Source organism: Schistocerca piceifrons, chromosome 2 (assembly GCF_021461385.2).
Source record: "Schistocerca piceifrons isolate TAMUIC-IGC-003096 chromosome 2, iqSchPice1.1, whole genome shotgun sequence".
Lineage (NCBI taxonomy): Eukaryota > Metazoa > Arthropoda > Insecta > Orthoptera > Acrididae > Schistocerca > Schistocerca piceifrons.
The window spans coordinates 1,027,578,620-1,027,604,220 of NC_060139.1; the positions used below are offsets into that span (position 1 = coordinate 1,027,578,620).

The 25,601-nt window shown below is 39.9% G+C and overlaps 2 protein-coding genes across 6 annotated transcripts in view; one reads left to right on the forward strand and one right to left on the reverse strand.

Moving 5' to 3' along the window:
- LOC124775002 (inactive peptidyl-prolyl cis-trans isomerase FKBP6) overlaps nt 1-3,113 on the reverse strand; it is a 66,362-nt gene extending 63,249 nt beyond the window's left edge. The window contains exons 1-2 of the mRNA XM_047249754.1: nt 2,882-3,113; nt 1,664-1,904 (exon numbers count right to left, since the gene is read on the reverse strand). Of these exons, the coding sequence (XP_047105710.1) occupies nt 1,664-1,904; nt 2,882-2,967 (327 nt within the window). The 5' untranslated portion in view covers nt 2,968-3,113. The remainder of the gene's footprint in view (nt 1-1,663; nt 1,905-2,881) is intronic.
- A 4,767-nt stretch (nt 3,114-7,880) lies between these two features.
- LOC124776434 (CDP-diacylglycerol--glycerol-3-phosphate 3-phosphatidyltransferase, mitochondrial) overlaps nt 7,881-25,601 on the forward strand; it is a 102,995-nt gene continuing 85,274 nt past the window's right edge. For 2 of the 5 annotated variants that reach the window (XM_047251430.1, XM_047251428.1), the window contains exons 1-2: nt 7,881-8,069; nt 16,370-16,580. In XM_047251430.1, coding sequence (XP_047107386.1) covers nt 8,026-8,069; nt 16,370-16,580 — 255 coding nt within the window. In that variant the 5' untranslated portion in view covers nt 7,881-8,025. Of the gene's footprint in view, nt 8,070-8,370; nt 8,405-16,369; nt 16,581-25,601 lie in introns of those variants that run through there. The other 3 variants (XM_047251431.1, XM_047251432.1, XM_047251433.1) reach the window with 3 other exon arrangements.

The following is a 25,601-nucleotide window of genomic DNA, read 5'->3' on the forward strand; positions in this document are numbered from 1 at the left end:
CCTTACAAGTTCTGAACTGCATGTAGTGTGTTTTTTCAAAGTTTAGTGATAATGGAGTGGCTAGAAACCAGTGATTAATGTCCACAAATATTTTATTAGCTGATCAATCTAAGACTACACTTGATTTGCTACTTATTGCAATGTTTGTATCATCGGCAAACAAAACAAACTTGGCAACTGGTAACATTAATGATGAAAGGTCATTGATATACACAAGAAAAAGTAAATGCCCTAAGATGGAACCTTGTGGGGTCCCACCTGTAACTAGTTCCCAGTTGGATGATGCCTGACGGTCCAAACAAACTATTCCTGTGAAAGGGATTCAGAAGACACATGGACCAGCTGCTGGATATAGGTTTCCAGCTGAAGGACGGCAACAACGCCATCAGTGCTCACTTCCTGTTCACAATGTTTTGAAGATTTAAGTGCTCCAGATCCTATTGATTCAACAGGAAGGTATCACTCTATATCAAAGGACGATACTGAAGCAGCGGAACACATTTTTAGTTCAGTACAAAACAGAGTGCACAGATGTTGTATAAATTGAAACCTTAAAGTCTTTGGACCTTTCACGTGCATTTTGGAATCATTTAAAATGCTTGAAAAATGAGTCTCTTACTCATCTTCCAGAACTAAAATTACATTAAGTAATGCTAGGTTATGACTTTTATGAGCCTGTTATGTGATAATGTGGTAATAAAACTGGTTTTATGTATGGCAAAAATTTCAATTGTTTATAAAATCTGTTCAACTTAAAAGTGGAAGCTCTCCTTTTCAGGGAATGTAGGACTATATGGTACTAATCAACAGGGAACAAAAAACAATAATTATGGATTGGAATTTTTGAAAAAAATAAAATAAATTATAAAAACAGTTCAGAATGCTATAGTAAAAGAACTTTGACTGACAAGTCGAAATGGAAGATATCTTTGTTATCATAAAGCAATTATCTTTTAAAAAAAAAAAAAAATTCCAAAATTCACATCTTCAAAATGGTATGTGCATTGTCATCTTTGGTGGGCTGTATCTCAGAGCAGAATTTTTTTTGGAGAAAACAAAAAGATACATGTTCCTTACTTAGACCTTCAGATTAACGTACGATAAATTCAGTAACATCTGAGACTATGAAGGTAACATTTTTTCTTAGCCTGCCTGAACTGATACAGACTATGCTTTTTGGAAATAATTCCACCCTGCCATTTAACATGCAGTATTGGATATACTTAGCTGCATGGTAAGAGCATTATCACTTTTCTGACAGGATTCACAGCTGCTTTAGAACATTGTCATGTAAAACATGCAGCACACAGACAAAATACACAATCAAATCATATTTGTTAAGTTATCAGCTCCAAGTGCTGTCCACAACTAACTGGGGCAACTGGCACCTGAGATAGCGAGTCATGTGACAATGGTGAACAGAACAGAAGGTGTGATCAAGTTCATTTTCTGATTAGAAGGATCGAAGGTTAAGGAAGAGGAATGAAATTAAAGGATTGGTGAGGTTTAGGGAATGGTAGAGGGTTTAGAAAAGTCGCCCAGACCAATGTTCAAGGGAGGAAAGTCTTTGCTTCTCATCCCACCCAGTAAATCTCCCCTACAGAGGGTTGAATTGTAATCTACACAGATCAAGTATAATTGACAGAAGACTATAAATACTTACTCTTTTCTTAACTTTTCCATCTTCTGTAATGTTCTTCATTTTTGTAGCAATTCTTTCAAATGGCGTATTCTCTGGAGCTCCTTGCCCTATTGTTTCATCATCTGAACCAACATCAACACAGTCTAAATTGACATAGTCCAGTACATCTTTTTCACTGAAGTAACTTCCATAACTCTCTTCAAGTGCAGCTTCACTACTCGTGTTTACCTCAAATGTTGCAGAGGAGTTACTTATCAGTTCTCTGAAACAATACCGATTGAACTGAACATTTCTACTACATAACACTATAAGAACAAAATAAAATATACAGTAACATATTATGCAGCTATCAATTTTTTATAAAAGCATGAAATCATTAGAAAAAAGGACTCTCATATGTTTAATTTATTTCTTCATCCAATTGTCATCTCACAACAATATGGCATTTGTTCAGAAAATTAAATGCAAATCACTACATCAAAATATAAAAGACACAGCAAACTGTACATAACATGCTTTATGAGGACAGGACAGGTGGCTGGCAGTGGTATTGATTAAGGAACCATCCTGGCGGCACTTGTCTTAGCAATCCAGGGACACTATGTAAAACCCAAACCAGAATGGATGGACAGAACAACTCCATCCTCCCGAATATGAGGCCAGTGACTTCAGGGCAGCACTGCCTCATTCAGTAAGTCTCTACTGTATAATGTCCCCAGATTCACATACAATTTGTTTCAGGTAACTACGCCTCAAAATTTCTACTATCTGTACCTTGCTTTGTTCTGGATGTTGGTGTTGTAATATGCTAATAGTATGAACTATCCATGAGGAGTTGGCTACACAAAATTCTATCCACACCCACATCAACATGCCCATGTAATCCGCACCCACATCAACATGCCCGTGTAAGTTTATTGTAACTGATATTCAGCAATCCAAATTTGCCACATATTAATGTTGCGTGGTTTTTACAATGGTTTTAGGAGCGCTCTAACAAACCTTGACGTGATAACCAATGTTCACATGATCTTCACTCGACCAAAAGAATCTATCCCAGCGCTGATGTTCAAGATGCATCACTTTGGAAGAGTGAAGTCATATGTACAAGCACTATAAAACAAACTCGCTTAATTTATTTTTTACGATACCATTCAGGTTTATTTGGTTTTAGAACCCATACAGTTAGAAATCATTAACAATACGTTATACAGATTACTATGACAAAAGCAGTCTTACTGGAGATTTATGCCGTCTGTAAGTCTTGTACACGGCTCGGCTTCTTCCTCAAAATCAAAGCCATCGTCAGACTGGTCTGGATCCATTCTGAGGGAAAAGGATGGGGTAAATCAGATGAACTATTGTTCCTGTCCACAACAACAACGCAAGCATACACAAAAACAAACTTCCTCTCAGCAACACATGGCCCGTGACCGACTCTAACGATACAATACAAAACACCGATCGCGCTCCTCGCTCTGACCACAGATGTAAACACAAACTACCTGTTTGCGCAAGTATCTGTGCAAAATGTGCATTGTGCATGCAAAAAATCGCCACAAATCTCGTGCGCACACACGACACAGTATCAGTTTATGGTAGGCCTACTATCTGTCGAACTAGGTAAGAAATTTCAACGACAATCCGCCACATACTCACAAAAGGTTTTCAGCTCAGCACCTAGCTTGTAACGCACAAAATTTTTCTGTGATCTGTGATCTATAACAGTTTTTGCAGAAAAAGAAACAAAGAAAGAAACCCACTAAGCTATAGAAACGGCAAGAATGACCTTAACAGTGAAGATAAGCGACGGTAACTTACACACACTAATTTACGTCGTGAGATACAGTAACGACTGGTGAAATTATTTGCGATTGGTCACAGGGCATACAAGTATCTATTGGCGGTCATAATAATTCATTTTCTGTGAAACTGCCTGTCCAGTCTCGTCCCCAATCGCATTTCTACTGACTCTCCCTATATCTAGACAGATCAGAAATCACTGAAGGTCGACATACCACGAACTTGGCTTACATATTTGGTTATACAGCGCTAGGTCGAATAGTTTGCGTTCCTTTCTTTAACTTCTTGCAATAAATGTTCCATAAAGAATCTGTTTTTATTTCCGTTTATCTGTTTGCCGCAGTGTCAAGTGTTCTTAGCTTTTCTTTATAAGCAACTGCCTTCTTAAGGCGATCTCTTTACACTTCGCCCTTAACTTTCCACGAACGTATGTGACACCTACACACACTGTCTCACAAAAAAAGTGAAGCACCCAGAAGACATTAGTGTAACTTAGTACACCTACACACCACTATCAGCGGGTAATTAAGTGATTAAAGTCGCAGTTCTCTGTGACAGTTAGAATGACCAACAGAAAGCGTTAGTTTTCTGTGTGTTAAGTGTTGTTACCAGGACTGGAAGGGTATACAGGGTTAATTACCTAAAATTTAACGGAGCAAGGTGACGCAGTGATTAGCACACTGGACTCGCATTCGTGAGGACGACGGTTCAAACACCCGTCCGGCCATCCTGATCTAGGTTTTCTGCGATTTCCCTAAATCGCTTCAGGCAAATCCTGGAGTGGTTCCTTTGAAAAGACATGGCCGACGTCCTTCCCCATCCTTTCCTAATCTGATGTGACCGATGACCTCGCTGTTTGGTCCCTTCCTCCAAGTCAACCAACCTAAAAGTTGCAACACAAATACTGCGGAAATGGCAAGTGCTATTGATATGCAGTTTTCACAGAATGATTGGTAGTCACAGGTTCGTACTGTCAGTCAATAAACAAATTGTAATAACACTTAGAAAGTGTATTTTGTATGCAGACATACACTTTTCTAAATATAGCAATGCCTGTTGAGTGTGGTTGGGTTGTTTTGGGGGAGGAGACCAGACAGAGAGGTCATCGGTCTCATCGGATTAGGGAAGGATGGTGAAGGAAGTTGGCCATGCCCTTTGAAATGAATCATCCCAGCATTTGCTTGGAGCGACTTAGGGAAATCACGGAAACCTAAATCAGGATGGCCCGACGTGGGATTGAACCATCGCCCTCCCGAATGCGAGTCCAGTGTGCTAACCACCGTGCCACCTCGCGCGGTAATGTCTATTGACATTAACACACCAAAAGTAAGGTAAATGAGAATGTATGAGAATGTCAGTGGTGTTTGTTGCAGGAGTCTAGTGCGACTCTTTTACAATAAACCACATTTTGAAAAGTTCCCACGCTCACAGTTGTACAGTACCTGTGGTACTACATACTAAAGAACAACATATGTGCATAGACTAGTTGCGAGGATTCTGATCAGTAACGAGACAATTGACCATCACAGGCTGGTTCAAAATGACAACTGGCAGCGTCAATACATGCTTCCAGTCTCGTATGGAGTGACTGCTACAAATGGTCTAGCATTTCAATGGAGATGTTTGAACAGGCTGTAGTAATGCATATTTGTATATCATCAGGTATAGCTTGTATGTTCTTGTAGACAACGTCTTTCAGCCCTCCCCACAGAAAAAAGTCTACAGGTGTCAAGTCCAGACAATGACTCGGCCAAGGTATAGGTTCTTGCGTCCAGTCCAATGATTTGGAAACAATTCGTGGTGACATACTGCAGTACTTCTTGCACTATGGGCTGGACAGCCATGATTTTGGTTCTACAGTTTTCTCCTATTCTGCCGAGCGATGTCTTCTGGTATCCTCGGAAGATAGGCTGTTAGGAGTCTGCAATAATTTTTTGCTTTCACTGTTCCTTCTATGAAAATCAGGCCAATGAACTTATGGTTCATTATACCATACCACACGTTTACACTCCATGGACGCTGATTTTCCACGTGACGACGCCAATGGAGATCAATTGTGCATGTTTCAGTGGTTTACCTGATCATTTATGGTAAATGTGGTTTCATCACTAAACAAGATACATGATACATCTGAAGTATTCTGTCTTAGTGCCCATAAACAGAATTTAACATTATTCTCATAATCGTTTCTATGCAGCTCTTGATGGAGAGAGTTGTAATTGGGCCAGACCTATATCGATGGAGAATGCATAGGACACTTGCCTGACTCATGCCACTTTCTTGTGTGATTGCACAGGAGGTAATGTGAGGATCAAGAATGTAATTTCTCTGTCTTTTGTCGTAACTTGTTTCCTTCTGTTATATTGTCTAGGTGTTGCGCTAACACTTTCACTTATGTGTTTGAAGAATTCCATATAGAATTGCTCAGATGATTAATGTCGATTTGGATATCTTACCAAATACACTGTACAGGAACTAACTGCATTCTTCCTACACTCTCCATACCCCATGAGCATATCAGCTTTTTCTGCATTGGTAAATACCGTCGCCCATTCATGACTTACTCCTTGGGCAGTCCACACTGACTGACTAGCACATCGCAATTCACTCAAAGAGTAAACACTCACAGTATAAGCAAACATAACAACATTGTACCTAGGGTACATGTATGTTTGCACAAAAAATTACACTTCCGAAGTATTATTACAATATGATATTGGCTAACAATGTGAGCCCTTGGCTGCCATATCATTTGTGAAAACCACACGTCAATAGCACTTTTCATTTCCGCATTTGCGGTGCAATATTAGGGGCGTGCGCAGTGTCAGGTGTTGAGTGGTCACTGTGAAGGACACAGAGATGCTGTGTACTCTCGTAGGACAGAGTTGTCAGCACCTGACAGAATCTGAAAGGGGCCTCATATTGGGGCTCCATTTGCCCCGCTGGTTGAATTAAGCAATATCGAGATTTATGGTTCACTCTCATGAGACAGTGACTCGATGTTGGACTATATGGAAATGTGATGGCAGGTATACACACCATTAGGGTTCCATTTGATTACGGCTGACTGTCACTAGGGAGGACTGACATATTGTGCACCAAGCTCACTTAACCCCTTCACACCTGCCCCTGCCACCTGCATATAAGTGTGGGCTCCCTGCAACATTTTGTGTTTTTCTCCACGACTGGTTGGAGACTAGCAGTGGCCCTACTAGGGAATTACTGTTCCATACATACGATGCTATTAGCGCCACAACACAGCCAGCAGCATTTAGAGTGGTGCCATGACCAGGAAGCATGGACTGTTGATGAATGGCATTGCACTATATTCAGCATTGCGTTCTGCACTACCCCAGATAACCATCATTGGGGAATATTGTGATGATCTGGGGAGAGGTCCCATTTTTCCATTGTTTTAGAGAGACACAGCAGTGTTGCCCCCGATGTCTTGGTATGGGGAGCCATCGAGTATGGCTCAAGTCATGGTTAAGAGTGACGAGGAAATTCTGATGGCACAATGGTAGGTGATGAGCAGGATGCACCTCATGTGTAACCTGTCATGTACAAGTATCATATTGACACTTTTCAAGAGGACAATGCTCATTCATACATAACACATGTGTCTATGTATTCTGCATTATGCTGAGGTACTAGCATGGCTAGCAAGATCCCAGATCTGTCTCTGATAAAACATGTGCGGGACTAGCTCTGACATCAGCTCCATATGAGTGTCAGTATCCAGGATATCGTTGACCAGTTACAACAGTTGTGGGCCGCTTTGCCTCGGGAGAGAATACAAGTTTTTACGGCTACCTTCTCAATCGAATTAATGCATGCAATCAGGTCAGAGAGGGTAAAACGTCATACTGATCAAGGAACTCATATTGCCAAGTTATTAATCGTCTCTCGACACTGAAGTTTCATTTTGTTATCACCTCCGCTTCTGGATGCTTTGCTTTCTTTGCCAGGCATTGTACTTGAATATATTTAGCGATTAACTCTCTAAAGCGCTGCTGACGCATATTGGTCGTTCCAGAATTAAATATGCTCGCAAAGAGAAGCACTTGTACTGATCAGACGTGTGCAAGATTCACGACGATTTCCAGTCCACACGCTACGATTTGTCTGAACAGACGTGTTTTGAGTTGACTAGTTTGAGCAACTTAGTTCAAACCTCCAACTCCAACTTCCATGTTAGAGCACGTGTGACTGCTGCGTAAAATTTCGCTCAGTGCGTTACGACCCGTCTACGTAAATACGATGTGCACAGATATTTGCGCAGACAGTTTGGTGTGTATAGACTGGCCTTTATAGCTGAATGGCAGTTAATTTTTTTGTCAGGCTAGCTTGCGTGACAGTGAGTCAGTAAGGTGTTCCCACAGGTTAGATGACTGACCATTGCTATGGCGAGGCAATACTTGTGCAAGTTTTCGTTGCCTATGGAGAGAGGATTTACTTGTGCGTTATCGTAGCTTTGACCCAATGTTTACTGTCAACTTGCGTCTGCACGATTGCACGTGAGAATCGTTGCTGAAGATTTTGTACATTCAGATGGTAGCCATGTGATAAATATAACAAGAATGGCTCATTTATTTCATAAGATCGTGTGTATTGGCATTCGTCGGTAAGTTTTTGTTTTATAGCTAACGAGTTTGAAGGCAATGTTATAAAGTATTAGCAAACGTACATTATTTTGATTCCATCCTCGGTTGGATGTTAAACGCTTATCTTCCAAAGTTTTCGTAGATACTCTCTGCTAGCACACCGTTTCGTGTTCTTACATATCGCAAAGAACTGAACGTGCGTTATTTGGTTTTCGGTGTTGTATGGCAGCTATCACACAGTAGTCCATGTTCTGGTTGCCTCTAGTATCAGATGATAATAGTCTGTTAAATTTGACATTGACTCGAGGCGACACCCTCATTGTATCGATGACTGTGCAACTTTACAGAGAACTACGTAGGCTATATAATTTGTTATAGTTTTCAACGATCCATGTATTTTCAGTGAAACTATTAAACATTCTGCCGCTCCTTGTATTTGTTCGTATTCTTGTTTTATTCATCATCTTCTGCCCTTTATCCATCACTCACATTGTCTTCAAGACTTCTTCAATTATTATAATTTGCAATTTCACACATTATAATTTCTTGCCATGGTTTCGTGGTGTGATTTGCTAATCTTCCATTAGAGCATAATGTAGATTTTTGATAGTGAGAAATTCGACAAACAATTTTGGTACTTCACTTTGTCTGGCTGTATGCATAACCCTTATCATTAAGTTGGCACTCATATATATCAGCCTTTGACAAGCATACATAAAATACTGTGGTCAAGAGGAATGTTTGATCAGAGTTGTCAGCTTTGACTTGTGACATAATGCTAATGGCTGCTGTCATGCCACCTTTTTGTTCATATATTCAACTTTGTTGCTAGTTGGAATAGACAAAAAATATGAAAACAATACAATCTGTTTGTGATAGTTGATCTGGTCGTTTAGTCCAAGGTATAGGTTAGGTTGGAAGGTAATAGTTTGGTTGTGAGTTCGTGAAGCCATTGAATGGGATGCTAAAAAAACTTTGTTGTGATGACAGACTGATCTGTAGCACAGGTCATTTGGAAAAAAAAAAAAATCGCCTGTAATATCATACTTTGCATTTATAACAGTTTTATTTATTTTTCATTTGAACATTCAGCACAGTAGTATAGGACATTTCAGATGCATTACAAGTATAAATGAAACCTAAATAAAACATCTACAAACTTGGATCAAATTAGGCAAGTGTGAATTGAATTTTCAGTTCCCTCTGAAATCTTGGTTGTGGTAACACACTGATATGTGGTGCAGCCTGAGGTCTATGCTAGGGTGCAAGGTGGCAATTTGGTTAATAGTTGGCGAAGCATAAAATCTGATTATGGTTACAGTCTGATCAGTAGTGAAGCCTAGTGTTTACATCTGTACCATATTGAAAAATGCAAAAGGGGGGAGGGGACAACACACAACTTTTTCAATATTATCAATAGCACTTAGAAGGTACACTCAGTGTTCACCCATCATCATCATCATCATCTCTGATGTTTGTACAGGATCTGTTTTACAGTCACTGCTTTAGCTGAAGTCTTGAACAGGGAAAGTGCCACCCAGCAAGAGCACTTTTCTTCCAAAGTACACAGGTTAATGTGTATTCTGTGTATGCAGTTGGAGCATAGCATTAGATAGTCAGCAAGAGGTTAGAAAAGTGATGAGTGCTGAAACTGAAATCGTTTGGTAATCTTCACAGATTGTTTGACTTTACATTAGGTTATAAAGTTTGACCTAAATACTCCAAAATGGCATCAATATTTTACTGAGCGAGGTGGCACACTGGACTCGCATTTGGGAAGATGGTGGTTCAATCACGTGTCTGGGCATTCTGATTTTGTTTTCGATGATTTCCCTAAATCGCTTCAGGCAAATGCCAGTATGGTTCCTTTGAAAGGGTACGGCCGTTTCCTTACCGATCCTTCCCTAATCTGATCGTCGTCCTCCCCCAAATCGATCAACCAACAAACCAACAATATTGTTTGTACTGTTGAGGAATGGCGGTTGTGGTGACACTGATTTGTAACACAGCTCAAGCTTTTTGTTAGGTTGGAAAATGACAGCCTGTGAATTGTCAATGCCAGCAGTTGTGGTACAAGAAGCCACCATTTCAATTAGCGCAATGAGTACTGTGACAACAGATTGATAAGTAGCCTTTTTTTTTTTTTTCATTCTACTGTCTGGTTTGATGCGGCCTGCCACGAATTCCTTTCCTGTTCTAACCTCTTCATTTCAGAGTAGCACTTGCAACCTATGTCCTCAATTATTTGCTTGATGTATTCCAATCTCTGTCTTTCTCTACAGTTTTTGCCCTCTACAGCTCCCTCTAGTACCATGGAAGTCATTCCCTCATGTCTTAGCAGATGTCCTATCATCCTGTCCCTTCTCCTTATCAGTGTTTTCCACATATTCCTTTCCTCTCCGATTCTGCGTAGAACCTCCTCATTCCTTACCTTATCAGTCCACCTAATTTTCAACATTCGTCTGTAACACCACATCTCAAATGCTTCGATTCTCTTCTGTTCCGATTTTCCCACAGTCCATGTTTCACTACCATACAATGCTGTACTCCAGACGTACATCCTCAGAAATTTCTTCCTCAAATTAAGGCTGGTATTTGATATTAGTAGACTTCTCTTGGCCAGAAATGCCTTTTTTGCCATAGCGAGTCTGCTTTTGATGTCCTCCTTGCTCCGTCCGTCATTGGTTATTTTACTGCCTAGGTAGCAGAATTCCTTAACTTCATTGACTTCGTGACCATCAATCCTGATGTTAAGTTTCTCGCTGTTCTCATTTCTACTACTACTCATTACCTTCGACTTTCTCCGATTTACTCTCAAAACATACTGTGTACTCATTAGACTGTTCATTCCGTTCAGCAGATCATTTAATTCTTCTTCACTTTCACTCAGGATAGCAATGTCATCAGCGAATCGTATAATTGATATCCTTTCACCTTGTATTTTAATTCCACTCCTGAACCTTTCTTTTATTTCCATCATTGCTTCATCGATGTACAGATTGAAGAGTAGGGGCGAGAGGTTACAGCCTTGTCTTACACCCTTCTTAATACGAGCACTTCGTTTTTGATCATCCACTCTTATTATTCCCTCTTGGTTGTTGTACATATTGTATATGACCTGTCTCTCCCTATAGCTTACCCCTACTTTTTTCAGAATCTCGAACAGCTTGCACCATTTTATATTGTCGAACACTTTTTCCAGGTCGACAAATCCTATGAAAGTGTCTTGATTTTTCTTTAGCCTTGCTTCCATTATTAGCCGTAACGTCAGAATTGCCTCTCTCATCCCTTTACTTTTCCTAAAGCCAAACTGATCGTCACCTAGTGCATTCTCAATTTTCTTTTCCATTCTTCTGTATATTATTCTTGTAAGCAGCTTCGATGCATGAGCTGTTAAGCTGATTGTGCGATAATTCTCGCACTTGTCAGCTCTTGCCGTCTTCGGGATTGTGTGGATGATGCTTTTCCGAAAGTCAGATGGTATATCGCCAGACTCATATATATTCTACACACCAACATGAATAGTCATTTTGTTGCCACTCTCCCCAATGATTTTAGAAATTCTGATGGAATGTTATCTATCCCTTCTGCCTTATTTGACCGTAAGTCCTCCAAAGCTCTTTTAAATTCCGATTCTAATACTGGATCCCGTATCTCTTCTAAATCGACTCCTGTTTCTTCTTCTATCACATCAGACAAATCTTCACCCTCATAGAGGCTTTCAATGTATTCTTTCCACCTATCTGCTCTCTCCTCTGCATTTGACAGTGGAATTCCCGTTGCACTGTTAATGTTACCACTGTTGCTTGTAATGTCACCAAAGGTTGTTTCGACTTTCCTGTATGCTTAGTCTGTCCTTCCGACAATCATATCTTTTTCGATGTCTTCACAATTTTCCTGCAGCCATTTCGTCTTAGCTTCCCTGCACTTCCTATTTATTTCATTCCTCAGCGACTTGTATTTCTGTATTCCTGATTTTCCCGGAACGTGTTTGTACTTCCTCCCTTCATCAATCAACTGAAGTATTTCTTCAGTTATCCATGGTTTCTTCGCAGCTACCTTCTTTGTACCTATGTTTTCCTTCCCAACTTCTGTGATGGCCCTTTTTAGAGATGTTCATTCCTCTTCAACTGTACTGCCTACTGCGCTATTCCTTATTGCTGTATCTATAGTGTTAGAGAATTTCAAACGTATCTCGTCATTCCTTAGTACTTCCGTATCTCACTTCTTTGCGTATTGATTCTTCCTGACTAATGTCTTGAACTTCCGCCTACTCTTCATCACTACTATATTGTGATCTGAGTCTATATCTGCTCCTGGGTACGCCTTACAGTCCAGTATCTGATTTCGGAATCTCTGTCTGACCATGATGTAATCTAATTGAAATCTTCCCGTATCTCCCAGCCTTTTCCAAGTATACCTCCTCCTCTTGTGATTCTTGAACAGGGTATTCGCTATTACTAGCTGAAACTTGTTACAGAACTCAATTAGTCTTTCTCCTCTTTCATTCCTTGTCCCAAGCCCATATTCTCCTGTAACCTTTTCTTCTACTCCTTCCCCTACAACTGCATTCCAGTCGCCCATGACTATTAGATTTTTGTCCCCCTTTACATACTGCATATGCACCCTTTCAATATCCTCATACACCTTCTCTATCTGTTCATCTTCATCTTGCAACGTCGGCATGTATACCTGAACTATCGTTGTTGGTGTTGGTCTGCTGTTGATTCTGATTAGAACAACCCGGCCACTGAACTGTTCACCGTAACACACCCTCTGCCCTACCTTCCTATTCATAACAAATCCTACACTTGTTATACCATTTTCTGCTGCTGTTGATATTACCCGATACTCATCTGACCAGAAATCCTTGTCTTCCTTCCACTTCACTTCACTGACCTCTACTCTATCTAGATTGAGCTTTCCCTTTCCAGATTTTCTAGTTTCCCTACCACGTTCAAGCTTCTGACATTCCACGCCCCAACTCCTAGCATACCTGTAGTTAAGGATAGGTTTGGGGTGAGGCATCAGATTGTGAGTCGCCAGAGGAAATGAATGTAATACGAGGAACATATTTGCTACAGTTACTGAACAGTTCAAGTATTGAATTCAGCTGTGTATCAAGAGCCAAAGGTAGCTAAGGCAACATAAATGATACTCAGAAGAATGGGAAAGAAAATTGAGACTTTGTTAGATGATGATTACTTTGGCCTTAGGAACAGTAAAGGCACCAGAGAGGCAGTTTTGACATTGCATTTGATAACAGAAGCAAGACTAAAGAAAAATCATGATGAATTCATAGGATTTGTTGACCTAGTAAAAGCATTTGACAATGGAAGATGTACAAAGTTCCCCCCAAAAATAGATGTAAGCTTTAGAAAAAAATGGATAGTATACAATATGTACAATAACCAACAGATAACAATTTAATGGAAGACCAAGAACAAAGTGATTGAATTAAAAAGGGTGTAAGACAGTGATACAGTCTTTCATCCCCACTGTTCAGTATCCACGTCATAGAAGCAAGGAATGGTTCAAGAATGGAATTAAAACTAAAGGTGAAAGGCCTCAGTGATAAGATTCACTAACAACATGGTTATTGTTGGTGAATGATTGGTAGCACCTGTTGAATAGCGTGAACAGTCTGATGTGTACAGAATATAAATTGAAGGTAAATCTAAGAAAGACATAGAATAGCAGAAATGAGATCAGCAATAAACTTAACACCAAAATTAGTAACCCCAAATTAGATGAAGTGAAGGAATTCTGCTTCCTTGGAAGCAAAATAATATGTGATGGAAGAAGCAAGGAGAATATAAAAAAGTAGACACACAGGAAAAAAAAAGAGGGCATTCCTGACTGATAGAAATGTAGGCCTACTAGTATTAAACATCAGCCTTAAATTTGTAACACACCTCAAGCTCTTTGTTAGGTTGGAAAATGACAGACTGTGAATTGCGAGTGCCAGGAGATATATTGTACAAGAAACCGCCATTTAAATTTCATGGATTTCGAAAACATCATTCTTGTGAAACACAACTAGTTCTTTATTTGCATGAAATGTTGAGCACTGTTGAAAAGGGATTTCGGATTGATTCCCCATTTCTGGATTACCAGAAGGCTTTTGAAACTGTACTACACAAGCGGATTGTATTGAAATTGTGTGCTTATGGAATATTGTCTTAGTTATGTGACTGGATTTGTGATTTCCTGTCAGAGGGGTCATAGTTTGTAGTAATTGGTGGAAAGTTCTTCGAGTAAAACAGAAGTGATTTCTGGCTTTCCCCAAGTTAGTGTTATATGCCCTTCGCTGCTCCTTATCTATATAAACAATTACAGAGACAATCTGAGCAGCCATCTTAGGTTGTTTGCAGAGGACGCTGTCATTTATCAACTAATAAAGTCATCAGAAGATCAAAACAAACTGCAAAATGATTTAGAAAAGATATTTGTATGGCGTGAAAATTGTGATTTGACTCTAAATAACAAAAAGCGTGAGGTCATCCACATGAGTGCTAAAAGGAATCTGTTAAACTTCAGTTATATGATAAATCAGTCAAATCTAAAGACCATAAATTCAACCAAATACCTAGGAATTACAATTATGAACAACTTAAATTGGAAGGAATTCATAGAAAATGTTGTTGTGAAGGCTAACCAAAGACTGTGTTTTATTGGCAGGACACTTAGAAAATGTAACAGATCTATTAAGGAGACTGCCTACACTACGCTTGTCCGTCCTCTTTTGGAATACTGCTGTGCGGTGTGGGATCCTTACCTGATAGGATTGGCAGAATACATCAAAAAATTCAAAGAAGGGCAGCATGTTTTGTGTTATCGTGAAATAGAGGAGAGAGAGTGTCAGTGAATTTGTACAGCATTTGCAGTGCACATCATTAAAACAAAGGCATTTTTCGCTGTGGCAGAATCTTCTCACAAAATTCCAATCACCAACTTTCTCCTCCAAATGCGAAAATATTTTGTTGACAGCGACCTACATAGGGAGAAACGATCACCATGATAAAATAATGGAAATCAGAGCTCGTACGGCAAGATATAGGTGTTCGTTCTTTCGGCACACTATACAAGATTAGAATAACAGACAATTGTGAAGGTGTTCGATGAACTCTCTGTCAGGCACTTAACTGTGTTTTGTAGATTATCCATGTAGATGTAGATTGAGGAAGAAATATCTGAGAATGCTGATATAGAGCAGAAAATAGTATGGGAATGAATCTTGGACTGTGGGAAAACTGAAAAAGTAGAGTTGCGAAGCACTTGAGATGATGGCTGAAGAAGGATGTTGAAAATTAGGAGGACTGACATAGTAAATATGGAGAGGTTTTCTGCAGAATTGACGAGGAAATGAATTTTTGGGTAACACTGACAGGAAGAAGTGACAAGATGATAGGACATTGATAGGACATGTGTTAAGACATCAGGGAATAACTTCTATGGTGCTAGAGGGAGTTGCAGAGAGTAAAAATCGTATGGGAAGTTAGAGACAGGAAAATATTCACCAACTGATTGAGGATGTTTGTTGCTACTCTGAGATGAAGACGTTGGCATAGGACAGGAAGTCATGCCAGAGCACATCAGACCAGTTAGGAGACTGATAAAGGGGCAAAAAATGAGCCATGATCCACAAAATTATTTTGGCCCTGGCAAATATCTTGCAAACTTTGGCCTAATGAGTTCTCTGTTTCTGAATACATTATGCATTTTGGGGTCATACTGATATCAGGATTTGGCACAGTTATTTGAGCTGCCTTTTGCTCTCTGAGGGTACTTTCTATACCTCCATGTGGTCACATCACACCTCATGGCAAATGCTGCCTATATTGTTTCACAAAGTGCACAAGTACCTGCATTGACTTTGTCAAGGAGGCAGCACTGCTATTGCTACTATGTCTATAAGATGCATTCTGCTTCCATCTCCCTTTTCGCAGTGTTACCAGTCTATGAATTGTGTTTGTAGGTTCCCCATGGAACTAGTGTTTCAAAATCTTGATTGTTCAAGCTGTGCCTAACATTTATGTTAGAATATTTGCTCCATAAGAAACAGCCTAGTTTCGTTGACTCTGCATTTTTGCTACTGTGAGTACAGTTTATTGAGTTGTAGAGGCCATTCTGGAGAGGAGGAAATTGAAGATAGCTTGAAATGGACAATACACATTTTTTAAAATTTATTTCTTACTTTGCTGTGTGTTCTCTTCCAGCTTCAGGATTACATTTCCGTTTTCTTTAGATATCAACAGTTTAGGAGTTACTGGTCTTTACAGTTGTAACAATTTTATTTATGCAACATGTTTTTTCACAGATACACAGATGACTGTGGAAACAATCTGAATGTGTTGCCAGTATTATACACAGCAAAACATTTGAGCTCTTTTCTTCATAGACATAAGACAGAAGATATTGTTCCTGAAGAGATTGTGATGGCTTGTCCAGATCAGAAGCTTCCAACAAGTGCCTCCTCCTTTCAGTGGTTGCATTCTGTAGCACCATTCTTCACATTAGATGGTGAGAAGGTATAGTAATCACTTGTCGGTGTTTGAATATATAATAAAATGTTGATTTGTAATATTGTGTAAGTGGAGATATTGCTTATAGTTTGATTTTTATTAGAATGAATTGGTGAGAAGTGAGTGTTTGTTTGTCTATGTCTGTGCAATGGGCTAATTAGTTTACAAAAATAACGAAACCTCCCAAAAGTGCACTTATGTGTTGCGTGTTGATGTTGGAAGTTCTTTGAAGTTGGTCATAACCAATGGGGTGATTGTATACATTAGCCAATAGAATTTGTTGAATGATTTCTATTATCAGAATATACAAACTGATTACATTTGTTTTCAATGTGGGTGGTGGGAAGAAAACGAGTTGTGCTTACAGACTGGCTTGTAGCTTGAGGTCTAGGTTAGATAAAGATTATAACAGTTTAATTGAGAGTTGGTGAAGCCATTGAATGTGAGTGGGAAAAAAACTAGGCGTGCTTATAGACCGACCAATAAGCGTAGCTCAAGGCGTAAGTATGCTGGAATGTAACGTTTTTCATATGAGTTGGTGAAACTAATAAATCTCAACACAAAAATATTGTTTCCATAAGAGATTGATGTGTAGTTTAGCCTGAGTTATACATTTGTCATATTGGGTGTTGAGGTTAAATTCTAATGCAATAGAACAAAATACCATATTATAAATTATGAAAAAGCAATCTTGATGGCTACCAACTGAACCATGATTTGTTGTATTCAGTTCCCATCTTTTGTCACGTGAGTCATTACCAACCAACATCGGCATGCATATGCAAAAGCTGTAGATACAGTAAGTGCATTTTTACCTCAAACTGCATAGGTATAACAACTCTGTACAGAATCTCAGTTAAATTCGGTACATTGGACACTGAATAAATTCTAGGAACTGATCTACATTTTTGTTAGTCAATAATAGCATGTTGTTGTTGTTGTTGTTGTTGTTGTTGTTGTGGTCTTCAGTACTGAGACTGGTTTGATGCAGCTCTCCATGCTACTCTATCCTGTGCAAGCTTCTTCATCTTCCAGTACCTACTGCAGCCTACATCCTTCTGAATCTGCTTAATGTATTCATCTCTTGGTCTCCATCTACGATTTTTACCCTCCACACTGCCCTCCAATGCTAAATGTGTGATCCCTTGATGTCTCAGAATATGTCCTACCAACTGAACTCTTCTTCTAGTCAAGTTGTGCCACAGCTCCTCTTCTCCCGAATTCTATTCAATACCTCCTCATTAGTTGTGTGATCTACCCATCTAATCTTCAACATTCTTCTGTAGCACCACATTTTGAAAGCTTCTATTCTCTTCTTGTCTAAACTATTTATCGTCCACGTTTCACTTCCATACATGGCTACACTCCATACAAATACTTTCAGAAACGACTTCGTGACATTTAAGTCTATACTCGACATTAACAAATTTCTCTTCTTCAGAAACGCTTTCCTTGCCATTGCCAATCTACTTCGACCATCATCAGTTATTTTGCTCCCCAAATAGCAAAACTCCTTTACTACTTTAAGTGACTCATTTCCTAATCTATCTCCCTCAGCATCACACGAGTTAACTCGAGTACATTCCATTATCCTCGTTTTGCTTTTGTTGATGTATACCCTCCTTTCAAGACACTGTCCCTTCCGTTCAACTGTTCTTCCAAGTCCTTTGCTGTCTCTGATAGAATTACAATGTCATCAGCGAACCTCAAGGTTTTTATTTCTTCTCCATGGATTTTAATGCCTACTCCAAACTTTTCTTTTGTTTCCTTTATTCCTTGCTCAATATACAGATTGAATAACATCGGGGAGAGGCTACAACCCTGTCTCACTCCCTTTCCAACCACGGCTTCCCTTTCATGACCCTTGACTCTTATAACTGCCATCTGGTTTCTGTACAAATTGTAAATACCCTTTCGCTCCTTGTATTTTACCCCTGCAACCTTCAGAATTTGAAGGAGAGTATTCCAGTCAACATTGTCAAAAGCTTTCTCTAAGTCTACAAATGCTAGAAGCATAGGTTTGCCTTTCCTTAATCTTTCTTCTAAGATAAGTGGTAAGGTCAGTATTGCCTCACATGTTCTAACATTTCTATGGAATCCAAACTGACCTTCCCCGAGGTCAGCTTCTACCAGTTTCTCCATTCGTCTGTAAAGAATTCGTGTTAGTATTTTGGACCTGTGACTTATTAAACTGATAGTTCGGTAATTTTCACATTTGTCAACACCTGCTTTCTTTGCGATTGGAATGATTATATTCTTCTTAAAGTCTGAGGGTATTTCACCTGTCTCATACATCTTGCTCGCCAGATGGTAGAGTTTTGTCAGGACTGGCTCTCCCAAGGTTGTCAGTAGTTCTAATGGAATGTTGTCTACTCCCCGGGCCTTGTTTCGACTCAGGTCTTTGAGTGCTCTGTCAAACTCTTCATGCAGTATCATATCTCCCATTTCATATTCATCTACATCCTCTTCCATTTCCATAATATTGTCCTCAAGTACATCGCCTTTGTATAGACCCTCTATACACTCCTTCCATGTTTCTGCTTTCCCTTCTTTACTTAGAACTGGGTTTCCATCAGAGCTCTTGATATTCATGCAAGTGGTTCTCTTTTCTCCAAAGGTCTCTTCAATTTTCCTGTAGGCAGTATCTATCTTACCCCTAGTGAGATAAGCCTCTACATGCTTACATTTGTCCTCTAGCCATCCCTGCTTAGCTATTTTGCACTTCATGACGATCTCATGTTCGAGACGTTTGTATTCCTTTTTGCCTGCTTCATTTACTGCTTTTTTATATTTTCTCCTTTCATCAATTAAATTCAATATTTCTTCTGTTACCCAAGGATTTCTACTAGCCCTTGTCTTTGTACCTACTTGATCCTCTGCTGCCTTCACTATTTTATCCCTCAAAGCAACCCATTCTTCTTCTACTGTATTTCTTTCCCCCATTCCTGTCAATTGTTCCCTTGTGCTCTCCCTGAAACTCTGTACAACCTCTGGTTCTTTCAGTTTATCCATGTCCTATCTCCTTAAATTCCCACCTTTTTGCAGTTTCTTCAGCTTTAATCTACTGTTCATAACCAATAGATTGTGGTCAGTGTACACATCTGCCCCTGGAAATGTCTTACAATTTAAAACCTGGTTCCTAAATCTCTGTCTTACCATTATATAATCTATCTGATACCTTTTAGTATCTCCAGGGTTCTTCCATGTATACAACCTTCTTTCATGATTCTTAAATCAAGTGTTAGCTATGATTAAGTTATGCTCTGCGCAGAATTCTACCAGGCTGCTTCCTCTTTCATTTCTTAGCCCCAATCCATATTGACCTACTATGTTTCCTTCTCTCCCTTTTCCTTTTATAATTCCAGTCACCAATGACTATTAAATTTTCGTCTCCCTTCACCACCTGAATAATTTCTTTTATCTTTGTAGTAGCTTACCCGTACTCCTATTTTTTTTATTCATTATTAAACCTACTCCTGCGTTACTCCTATTTGATTTTCTATTTATAACCCTGTATTCACCTGACCAAAAGTCTTGTTCCTCTTGCCACCGAACTTCACTAATTCCCACTATATCTAACTTTAACCTATCCATTTCCCTTTTTAAATTTTCTAAATTACCTGCCCGATTAAGGGATCTGACATTCCACACTCCGATCCGTAGAACGCCAGTTTTCTTTCTCCTGATAACAACGTCCTCTTGAATAGTCTCTGCCCAGAGATCTGAATGGGGGACTATTTTACCTCCGGAATATTTTACTCAAGAGGATGACATCGTCATTTAATCATACAGTAAAGCTGCATGCCCTCGGGAAAAATGCTGACTGTAGTTTCCCCTTGCTTTCGTAGCATATGAGAAATAAATTCAGGATTCATTGTTACATGAGCTTTGTAACAACACTGTAACAAGAAATTACAGTTTTGAAGATCAGTAAGAAACAATGAAGTCATCTTGGAAATAAATTGCATAGCAAACTTGGAAATACCCTCAAAATAATACAAACTATAGGACTCTTGTCTGTTATAGGTCTTTTGACAAACATGCAGCACTCAATAATTTGAGACATAATATCTCATGGAACATGTTGCTGCTGCTGCTGCTGCTGCTGCTACTACTACTACTACTACTACTACTACTAGTACTGAAATCCAATATGTAGCTTGAAAAAATTCAAAATTTATTTTTACTCATTTGGTTTTTGGTCTAATTAGTTGTACTAATCAAGGTCTAAACTCAACTGTACCAGAGCCATCTCCGGTGATTGCTAAACACCATGCAACTAGTTTAGAGGTAACAGTTTAAGTCTTAATCTCACACTAATCAATTTCAAATGAGCAAGGACAAATCTGCTAGAATCAAAATTAGACATTAATGGTTAAACACTAAACAAAATACTGAACCTAAACTTCTTTTTGGTCAAACTGGATAACAAACTGAACCTGATTCAACACATTGATAAATTATTCAAGAAACTTAGTTCTTCTGCTCGAAGCAGTATCTCTCACAGTGTTATCCTCATAACAGGAGCGTTGTCTTATTTTACATGTGTTCTCTCCTGGTTTTCTTAATAGAATTATTCTCTGGAGCACTGCACCTAAAGTAAATAAAGTACACGACTAGCCATTAAAATTAAAAAATCAGGAACGAAAGCAAATAATGAAATTTCAATTATCATGCTTGTACAGTATAGTAGGAAGAATATCTTTGCAAATGTGAAGGTTATTGGGGATATATAGGTGTGAAATTTAGTACACAGGTCTGTCACCTCTGGCAACAACAATATCGATAACCCAGCTGGGCACTAAGATGAACTGAGTTTGAGTGATACTGGTACGTCATTCCATACTTCTTAAACTCACAAGGGAACCTTCCCATTGCACCCCCCTCAGATTTAGTTATAAATTGACACAGTGGATAGGCCTTGAAAAACTGAACACAGGTCAATCGAGAAAACAGGAAGAAGTTGTGTGGAACTATGAAAAAATAAGCAAAATATACAAACTGAGTAGTCCATGCGCAAGATAAAGGCAACATCAAGGGCAATGTGAGCTGAGGAGTGCCGTGGTGCGTGGTTAGAGTGAGCAGCTGCAGAACGAGATGTCCTTGGTTCGAGTCTTCTCTCGAGTGAAAATTTTACTTTCTTTATTTTCGCAAAGTTATGATCTGCTTGTTCGTTCATTGACATCTCTGTTCACTGTAATAAGTTTAGTGTCTGTGTTTTGCGACCGCACCACAAAACCATGCGATTAGTAGACGAAAGGACGTGCCTCTCCAATAGGAACCGAAAACATTTGATCGCAAGGTCATAGGTCAACTGATTCCTCCACAGGAAAACGCATCTGATATATTCTATATGACACTGGTGACAGCATGTGCGTCACATGACAGGAATATGTTGTCAACCCACCTAAATTGCACACTTGGCGAATGGGTAAAAAGATTCTACCTTTCCCGATTTAGGTTTTCTTGTGGATGTGATAATCACTCCCAAAAAAGTGATGAAAACATAAGAGTTTGTCAGATAAACTGCAACAAATGAATGCAACAGTTTCACAGTCGCACTGTTTTCCCTGTGCTCTGTCAAAACATATGTTTTTTACGTTTTCAAATGTTTCTGTGTGTAGACCATCAAATCCTGCATATGTCCAAGCAAATCTGAACATGGCCTGGAATTTTTGAGGGCGAAGTTGATTATGTGTGAGTGCCTGAACTTTGATAATTGTCTGAAAATAAAAAATTAAACTTTTCACTCGAGAGAGGACTTGATCCAAGGACCTCTCGTTCCGCAGCTTCTCACGTTAACCACGGGACCACGGCGCTCGTAAGCTCAAACTTTCCTTGATGTTGCTTACCTTGCGCATGGACTACTCAGTTTGTATATTTTGCTTATTTTTTTCATAGTTCCACACAACTTCTTCCTGTTTTCTCGATTGATCTGTGTTCAGTTTTTCAAGGCCTGTCCCTGTGCCAACTTATAACTAAATCTGAGGGGGGGTGTGATGGGGAGGTTTCCTTGTCAGTGCCAAAGTTCATCAATGATAGTGGCTGGTGAATGGTGATGTGCCAGTCTCTCAGCAACCCATGATGAGATGTTTTCATTGGGTGAGAGATCTAGAGACAGTGCTAACCAGGTAAACATTCGAATGTCCTTTGTGCCGTCTTGCATTATCTTTTAGAAATGCTTGAAGATGGGCATTGCCACCAGCCATAACACATCAAAAACCTATTGGTTGTTGTACAAATTATAAGCTATGTGAACCAGAGGCAATCATGTTGCATACCCAGTGGCACCATGTACCATCAGACTTTGTGCTAGACCCATATTTTATTTATTTATGCAAGTATTTAACTTGACAAAATTAGGGTCTTCAGGCTCTCTCTTACATCACATCAGAGATCCGAGTGAATAACCATTATGTGTGCAGTACCTGACCAATAACAGGGCGCTTGGTGAATAGGAACCCACATCCGGAAATGTACCATTTCCTTTCTACGATGGTTTCAATTCAGATGTTTAACTCGTCCATTTCTGCTTTAGGAATTAGACATGACGCAGTACATTAGCAGGCAACAATTTGAAAGGAAACACAAAAAAATCCATTTATTACTGAAGTTCATTTGTTTGTATTAATGCTTAAACATTGTGTTTACAGTATTTCAAAACAAAAAAGAACCCAGCTTATGGTATGTGCAGAACAGTACTGATGCATTACAACGGCAGCTTGATGTGGCGACCACCAATGCTGTTACAGACAGTGTACCTATGAAGCATGTTCTGATACACACTCACCATGCCACCCGGTGCCTCTTCAGTTTCTAGTGCAGTGGCCAGAACTTGTGCCAGCTGATCTTCCTCTGTCTCTACAGGAAACTTGTAGATTGAGCTTTGCGTGCTACCCCACAAGCAATAGTCCATAGGAGTTAAATCTGGTGGTCTGGGCAGCCACGCGCTTGGATTGTCGCAGCCACTTGGTTGGATCACCTCTGCTTATCCATCTTTCACCATACGAGGGCTATGCCGAAAGTTTTTAGCAGAATGTGTGAAAAAAATTTATTTGCAAAAAACGTTTACAACTTTTCAAAATACTCTCCATTAGCTTGTATACATGTTTCCATTCTCTGAAACCACTTAGAAAATGTGTCAGTCTAAACTTCTTTTGGGATGTTACTTAGTGCACTCTCGTACGCTGCAATGGCCTCTTCACCTGATGAAAACTGCTGCCCTTGAATTTTTTCCTTAGTCGTAGGGAACAGAAAGAAGTCACAGAGGGCCAGGTCAGGTGAACAGGAGGGATGGGGTAACATTCACACTTTTTCCTTCTCCAGAAAGTCCATCGTTCTGGCAGCCCTGTGCGCAGTTGCATTGTCACGATGCACCAGAAGGTGCCCACTCTTGGACTTTGGATGCTGCGACTTCCACGTGGTGATTGACTGTACGACGTGTGTCCAAGGTCACAGAGGTGAGATGCCCGATCTTTGTGAAAAAAGTTGCCACCATCTTTTTTCCAGAGCTCCGACTTCGTTGAACTTTTGTGGGTGGTTCCTCCCCTGGAAAGCACCACACAGAAGACTGTCTCTTCGTTTCAGGGTCATAATGGTAGACCCACGTTTCGTCACCTGTGACGATATTGTAAGTGTCTTGGGACTTCCCTCCATTGAATTTTTCGAGCATGAAACGACACCAGTCCACTCTCGCCTCCTTTTGGCTTTCTGTCAGGGAATGTAGCACCCAACTGCACATCTCTTAGTAAGGCCTAAGTGACTATGAAATATGGTCTGTGCTGCTGTTGATCCAATATTTAGGGTCCCTTCAATGTCACAAAATGTAAGATGTGGATCTTCTTTGATCGTCTTCCTCACAGCATCAATGTTTTCAGGAGTCACAGCTGTTGCTGGCCGACCGGGACGAGGTTTATCTTCAATTGACTGCCGACCCCTCGAAAACTCGCGAAACCAATTTCCAACTGTGGCCCTAGAAGGGGAAGCTTCGCCAAAAACACGCAGCAAAGAAGAATGGCATTCTTCGGCACTTAAATCCTTTTTATAATCGTCAAAAATCATGGTGCGAAAGTCGCGGCGCGGCAGCTCCATCCTCCACTGTCTATGGCTCAGCACTGCCTGTGCTTTCTTACCGCACTGTGGGGAGATCACCGCAAGCCAGGGGCTGCGCGCAATCGTCCCAAGGTCAAAAAACATCACTCTTTCGAATGAAAACAACCCGATTGTCCTCTGCCTTATGGTTTACGGGCTGCTAAAAACTTTCAGCATAGCCCTCGTATCATCTCTTGAGATGTTTCCAAACCACATGTGAGATAAGTGAGGTGGTGCACCATTATGCTGAAGCAACTTTTCATGATGGACATTCAGAGGCACAGCTTCCAAGAACAGGTCCAATATGTTTTGTAGCAAGATCAAGTGTGCAGGACCAGTTAGCTTGAGTGGAAAGAGGTATGGCCCAGTCAGCTGACCATTCAGAATACCTGCCTACACGATAATATGAAACTGGTTCTGAAATCCCTGAATGTGCATGGCACGAGGATTTTCGTCTGCCCAGACATGGCTGTTTTGTGAATTCAGAACACACTTCCTAGTGACCTTACATTCATCTGTAACAGAACTTGATGTGGAAATGGTAATGTGTCAATGTAGTGGTGCAGAAACCTGTTGAGGAAAATCGGTTGGACTCATAGTGCGTACCTATTGTAAGTGGTACAGATGTAATTGTTGCTCACACAGAATGTCCTAGACATACTGTCACTAACACCCATTGCACGCCCAATTATTTGAGTACTCGTTGACACGCTCTCTTCAACACGATGCAGTGCATCTTATTCAAATTCGTGTGTGCAGCATTGCCATGGAGCAACAAATCCTGCCTCCTCATGGTGAAGCTGTGTATTTCAGAGCTGCTGCGTAACTTTGGCAGAAAGTTTGTATGATGGCATGCTACATTGTGGAAAACGTATGTGATACAGATGACTATCAGTTCTTCCATTGCCTTGAGCAGTGCCGTACATAAGGAGCATG